The sequence below is a fragment of the Esox lucius genome, chromosome 21 (genome assembly GCF_011004845.1).
Source record: "Esox lucius isolate fEsoLuc1 chromosome 21, fEsoLuc1.pri, whole genome shotgun sequence".
NCBI classification, from domain to species: Eukaryota; Metazoa; Chordata; class Actinopteri; order Esociformes; family Esocidae; genus Esox; species Esox lucius.
The window spans coordinates 16,864,017-16,870,558 of NC_047589.1; the positions used below are offsets into that span (position 1 = coordinate 16,864,017).

General features: G+C 40.3%; 1 protein-coding gene across 3 annotated transcripts; it reads right to left on the reverse strand.

The window, feature by feature from the left end:
• Window positions 1–261: 261 nt before the first annotated feature.
• Window positions 262–3,247, reverse strand: ppp1r17 (protein phosphatase 1 regulatory subunit 17). Of its 3 annotated transcripts, none has more exons than XR_002195875.3 (4): window positions 3,106–3,140; window positions 2,291–2,359; window positions 1,611–1,787; window positions 262–375 (listed from the first exon to the last, which is right to left on the reverse strand). XR_002195875.3 is itself a non-coding variant. In XM_010899020.5 (4 exons), the coding sequence occupies exons 2-4, from the start codon at window positions 2,367–2,369 to the stop codon at window positions 305–307; spliced, it is 327 nt and encodes a 108-aa protein (XP_010897322.1). In that variant the 5' UTR covers window positions 2,370–2,388; window positions 3,106–3,247; the 3' UTR covers window positions 262–304. The 3 variants fall into 3 exon arrangements, 2 of the variants coding, with proteins under 2 accessions (XP_010897322.1, XP_019897527.1); XM_010899020.5 differs by having other exon boundaries at window positions 2,291–2,388; window positions 3,106–3,247; XM_020041968.3 differs by lacking the exon at window positions 3,106–3,140 and having other exon boundaries at window positions 2,291–2,689.
• Window positions 3,248–6,542: the final 3,295 nt, after the last annotated feature.

Sequence of the window (6,542 nt, forward strand, 5' to 3'; positions counted from 1 at the left end):
TTGTGTAGTCTACATCTAAATAGCAGCTGCTGTTGACATAAAAACAATGTAAATTCAACATAAAGTAATGTAAGTACAAGTAACATGTTAACTGCATCATATGATTGAAATGTGAATGTAATACAATTTATTTCGATTAGATGTATCACCTTGAGTTTTACATTGACAACTTAAGGAATGGGCCACAAAAAAGTCTACTTTTAATAAACAGGCTTACTGCAAATACTGTGTTAGCAATCAATATAACAACTGAAAACAGCAATCCCCACAGAAAACTGTTACGCAGGATCATCCAATGGATTTTCTAGTTTTTTCCATCCTTCTCTTCGTCTTCCCTGTGTATCATTCTCTTCTCTCCTTTCGTCAGCCTCACACCTGATGAAGGCAAATGACACATTTGAATAGAAATAAGAATGCTAACATATTCATAGTGACAATCGTGTTACTACAGCAACATCAACACACAAGGCCATGTGATAATACATGCACATAATAGTATCCATATCCATACATCCCCAAAGTAAGCGTAATAGAGCTTACACTAAATATATCACTACCACTATTTTACAGTTCACTGCTGATGACGTTGACCATGCTGGTACACCTGATCAGGTCATTTTGGTGCATCAAAATTTGCACTACAACATGCCAATGTAGCCCGAAAGAAGAGAGAAGGCCCAGCCAGGGTATGCCCTGGTCTGTGGAGTCATGGTCCCACACTCTGGAACCACCTAGTCAACACAACCTCCTGGAATAAGAGTCTTCCAGTCGGCTCTGGTTGGTCTTACCCTCTGGCAAGACACTTCCCTCTCACTGCGCCAACAATAAAGCCTGGCACATCTACCCAAAGAAATATCGCTGCCATCATGGCAGCTATCCAAACAGCTAGGGCTTTGTTGGAAGCTAAATTCCTCACTGAAATCTGTCCTTTAAAGGAGTGGCAAAGAGTCCTGGAATCATTCACCCCTTTCTTTATAGACAATTTATGTTACTTACGTGTTTAATTTCACCACTAGTTCTGATTTAGCGCTTGCCAGCCAAAACAGGTCCCTAAAAATTGTATATTATGTTACAAACTGTACGTGTATTTGAGAGAAAATAATGTTTTCTCTCGAAGTCTGTCTCTCTCAGTCTTTTACTTTCCCTCTTGCTATGCTGTGCCACTACCCCCCCCCCCCCCCCACACACACACACACCTCCAGAATCTCACTGGAGGATTTTGGACAGGCCAGAACCAGACTTCTCCTTTCACCGTGCATCTTTCTTGATGTCATTCAAATGGCGAGGGGCTGCAGCTTATCGTCTGGAACTCAAATTGCTAGTGGGCTGGCTCAGATTGGCCAAGCTTCCATCACTCAAAATCCAACCTTATTATTGGGAAATATTGCCTTGTTCCTGTTTTGTCTGTTTGATTTATCTGTTTGTCAGATTGTGTGTCTCCTATGTTTGATTTTGTTCATGAAAAAATAACTATGTATCTGTATCTTTCTGTCCATTTGCATGACCGACCCAAATGCTTTGTATAATATATATATTTGAAAACCTCATTCAAGGCTCACTGTGGCTTGAACACCAAGAGAGTGAGAGGGAAACTGTAGGTTGTGACTGACCTGGTATGAGTGGGGGAGTGTTGAGAACGGGTGTATCCTTCCTGCGTGGTTTCTTCAGTTCCTGTTCATTAGGCTGCTGCTCTGCATACACAGCCTCAGGACAGTGTTTCCCTTTCACATCTCTGGTCATTCCTGTCCCTGGCTCCAGCAGGGTGCCCCCAGACTCCATCATCTGATCTGTCACACAGAAATGTACCGTGAGTCAGATAGGAGTTATGAGATATCGTTGTTTAATGCTACTATTAACTTCATCGCAAGAACATGGAAAACGTCTGGTTTGAAAGGCAGTTTCTATTGTCTGAACTACTTGCGAGCCATGAGTCAGCTTTTAAATGCATATGAAGGTTTATGGGAAAGGTCAAGGTTAGGGTTGAGGTTAGGTTAAGTTTAGTTTAATGGTTTGGTCAAAAATAAAATGTCTTTCTTAAATGCTGTGTGTGTATGTGTGTGTATGTGTGTTTCGGTGGGTTGGTGGGTGTGTGCATGTTCGTGCACCTGTGTGTGGATCTACGCATACGTAATCACCATCATGAATACACAGAGGCATCGTGGGTGACAGTCGGCAGACTTGGCTGCTGTCTTGCCATCTGTCACTGTGTTGTTTGGTCTCAGCAGAGAGCTCCTCTTTCTCCCTCTTTCTCTCCCCCCTCTCCCTCTGTCTCCCCCTCTCCGATACTCACAGTGGTGCTCCTGTCGTCCCAGCAGCCTGTGTTCCGTTGTCTCTGGGGGCGACCTCACACACCCACAGCCTGTAGACATATTCTCCTCTCCAGTCAGTCTGGACCCAGATCACATATCACAGCTCAATCTCAGTCTGGACCCACATACATCCATTATGTATGGTTATGTCAATGTAAAGACCCAACACGTCAGGGAAATGGCAGCCTTTGTCTGAAATGGCTAGCTTAGAAATGAATAATGCTATGTTTTCTTCTCATTTCTTTAAATGTTTGATTTTATTTGCCAGGAAAAATAAAGCACCTTCTTGATGCATGCATCTTTAAAAAAATGTGACAGGGATAACACAATTTAAAACAATACTTATTTCTGATATGGTCCCACAAAAATGTAGAACACACATTCAGTGAATAATAAAAAAAAAAGATATGCTTTAAAAGAACAAAATAAGGATTAGTTTAATTTCAAGTTCCTGGGCTTCATGGAAAGCACACTTCGGAGGCTGGAAGAGATCCAGGGCATGTCGGACTCAGATTCAGATTCACGTCTGTTCTCTAGTTAGTTTGTGTAATCTGTTGCAAATTGACACACTGCTAAACCACTTGAAATCAGAGGCTTGAATCACTTATCCATTAACAGAAATCAATCATTAATACAGCCAATAAAATGACCAAATACCTTTTAGAAATTGTTCAATTTCTACAAAGTAATGAGATGGAAAGATATAGATAGATATACAAAGACAGATAGAAACGTAGATAAATATATTATATGAGAGAGATAGATAGATAGATATTTTAAAGGGTGTTTGTCTTACCTCAGCTGTGTAGACAGGACAGAGGGATGAGTGCCAGGCCAGATCAAAGTCTTGGTGTTAAGAACCCTGGAGGAGGAGCATCCCTGTCATCCATCCTCTCCGTCCACCATCTCCATTACTGCCTGTTGTCACGGTGACAGGAACCCTCTCATCCTGTGCCTCCTGGACCGTTGTCCAAACAGCATGATGAATTTCAAATGGGATCTCAGTAATTAGTACCTTTCAACAGGTTCACTACAGTTTGATCTGCTGGACTGCGAGATTGGCTTTATGTCAGAGAGCAAGGGACGAGGAGAGGGACAGGACACGAGGGAAAGAAGAGACAGATGGTGAAAGATAGACGAGACAGCAAAGAGGACAGAATGACACAAAAGAGGAGGAAATGGGACATTTTGAATTCCAAACCAGAAATGTGAATGAAAGAAAGGATAGGTGATATACGGCCGAAGGTGTGAGATATGCCGAAACACATTTCACATATGCATAAAATACACCATACATCAAAATAGGAAAATATAAGCACCCACCCACAATTATGTAGTGTATTATTATCAGAAGAGGCCAGGTGTCCAGATGTTCTCCTTACACATCAGGAGCTTACACCACCCCAGCATCCATCCCCCTCTTCTTTAGATTGCTGATATTTAATCTGCTGTTGTGCCGGGATCTTTTGATATGAGATCACAGTGATATTTTCCCCTGGGCACCATAAAAATGACCCGTTATAACGACCAGTATCCGGTGTTCTGTTCTATAGCACTAGACTTGGAGAAGACATTGTGTACACTTTGTTCCACCATATCTTGTAGGACTTTTATAAAATTTTATAAAATCTTCTTCAGATTTTTACAAAATATCTGCCACATTATTTTGCTGTTAGTTGATTCAATAAATGTTTCTTTATATCAAAAGGTCAAATCAATTAGTATTGAACATTGATCTGACATACAGTATTGCTGCTCAGTTATGAAACACAAATGGAAATGATATATTAGGCGATATGACTCAGCAGAACCCTCCTATAAGGATGCTATCCCCAAGTTGAGAGTCCTATTGTACTGATAATAGATTATTTATAAAAACCTCTATTGTCTCCTGATTACAAATAAAGCACTCATGATGTTTCACTCTTTCCAAGCTCTTTGAAGTCTGATGGGAGACTGGGTTGTTGATGGGTTGTTGCTGAATGGCATTTCCTCTCCTACTATAACCTCTGTACTGTCCTGGGTTGTGTGACCACTATTGGCCACATCCTCTACTACCTATATATATATATTTGCTTATTGAAGGAGAACATGTAATAAGTGCCTTACTATCTTACACCAGGAAACTCATTAACACGGTAATATGTTGAAAACATAATGCACTTTGTAAAGTGTAGCTTATAGTGTTGTAAGACACATTCATGTCATACAATTCAGACAAATATATGGCCCCATTTTATAACAAGATGTCTAAAAATATGTATTGCTGAGTGAATACAGTGTCAGTGTTTTTTCTCATGCACTTAACAGGTATTTGTCTTTTGTCTGTAGAGGGTTATAGAGGGCTGCTTTTGTACACACCCACGCATGCACACACCCACACATACACTTGCCTGTTGAGGTTTGAAGATGCTGACCTGAGACATAAGCTAGACCACCTCTTGGACTAATAGGGACATAACCCAGTGCAGACCAGTTGGACTCATTATATGAATAGGACAGAGGATGGAGCTCTATGCTGGTATTGAGAACAGATGTTTCTTCTGTTTGTATTGTATTCTGTTTATTGATCAGAAATCTGCTTAACCGCTATGTTAAACCCAGTGTAGTAAATGGACTGTGTTAGAATTGGCCCCAATTGCTTTAGACTGTGCACAGACGCCACGGATAGGAGAAGACCCTGGTCAGCATGTTGTGTTCTTAGACGTGATTATGGCCACAACCGAAGGCACCAGGCCTCAACCTTAATTATCAATGGCCCAGCTCCAGAGGTCTCCAAGGTGAGGTTGCCTGTCTCTCCTCTGTTTCTTCCATTTGGGGCAGGACAGAGACAAGGGGTAACTCTGACCTAGAACTATTGTTGCCATGACAGTGTAGAGTTCTATCTTGTTTTCCTATTAATATGACAACTTATTTTCTTGTATATAACTTGAGCATAAGAGATAATATTTTGGGAGCTGACAATGAGGGTTTCAAAGAGGTGAAAGCAATAATATCTAATCAGAACAATTGCCATGAAACTCTGTTGGTCTCTGTACTTGTACTCTGTCTTGTTTTGATAATTGTTCCAGTGGATCCACTAAATAAACCTGAAGTTATCAACTGTTATACAAACGATTGAATCGTTTATTTCTTATTAAATGGTGAAAATGTTCCGTCTTCCACACTGGACATGTACTTAATGGGTCTTGTGAGGACCATTGTTGGAGATATGAAATAGTGGTCTAATAAAGTTTTTTCATTATCACAAACCCACAAAAACTCTTCTATGATCAATATACCTCAAATCATTTTGCTTAATTCCATAAGGAAGTCCATTTACCCTAAACCTCTAAGCACTACTCACCTGTCACAGCCCTCTGTAAAAACATAATTGTCACCATGTTGTCATGTAAAAATAACTGCCAATCAATAACCCAAATCATCACAATTCCAACACCCTTAACACAGTTGTCAGATTGTAAACACTGACGAGCATAATTCGTCAACAGGCAATCAGGATGTTGGCATGAATAAAAAGGGTCACAGTACTTTGGAATGGATTTAATTTGAGAGTGGGAGAGGAAGAGGAAGAATGAGAGGAGGTGGACGAGTGAGAGGAATCGGAGGTAGAACAGTGTCTAATGCCATTTGCGACACTGTACTTCACCATGTTCTTTTACATGATATGAAGGAAACTGAGCTCAGTGTGCAGCCCAACCTGAGCCGTTTTTTATTTCATCAAGTCTGGACTCAAACAAATTAAAACAGGTAATTAACTGTATAGTTTTTCACCCCTGTGCTGACCACCATGTTTTTGTACAGAATCTGTATGCATTAGCACATGCTGGACAGCACAAGAACATTTTAATATTCTACAAAATAAGTCTGTTCTTTTTGCAACCCCACGCACACAATCGTTTGGTATTTGTGCATTTGTCAACATGCTTCATCATACCTCTACAATCTATGATATCATGCAAAGCGCAGAATTCATATGGGGAATTCTGGAACACATTGTAATTGTTTTATCTAATGCTTTTGTGTGCCGATTCAGGGCAACGTTTAATTAACATGCCAGATAATATGGTTTGGAGTATAATGTGAAATGTTGTGTGACAGGTTTGCGGTTCAGTCAATACGGTGTGAGCCTCGAGAAGTGTCTTTCAAGTTTTGATATTCAGGAAATGTTCTGTTAGCAGTCATTAAAAACTGTAATACAGGAGACTTCTAATGAGGACACAATATGTTGAA

What these genes read in the sequence shown, in the direction of transcription:
- ppp1r17 (XM_010899020.5), bottom strand. Translation starts at nt 2,369, where the DNA reads ATGTCTACAGGCTGTGGGTGTGTGAGGTCGCCCCCAGAGACAACGGAA. An exon ending in GGGACGACAGGAGCACCACT is followed by an intron (nt 1,788 to 2,290) that starts GTGAGTATCGGA and finishes TCTGTGTGACAG; the next exon opens with ATCAGATGATGGAGTCTGGG. An exon ending in CACTCCCCCACTCATACCAG is followed by an intron (nt 376 to 1,610) that starts GTCAGTCACAAC and finishes TGCCTTCATCAG; the next exon opens with GTGTGAGGCTGACGAAAGGA.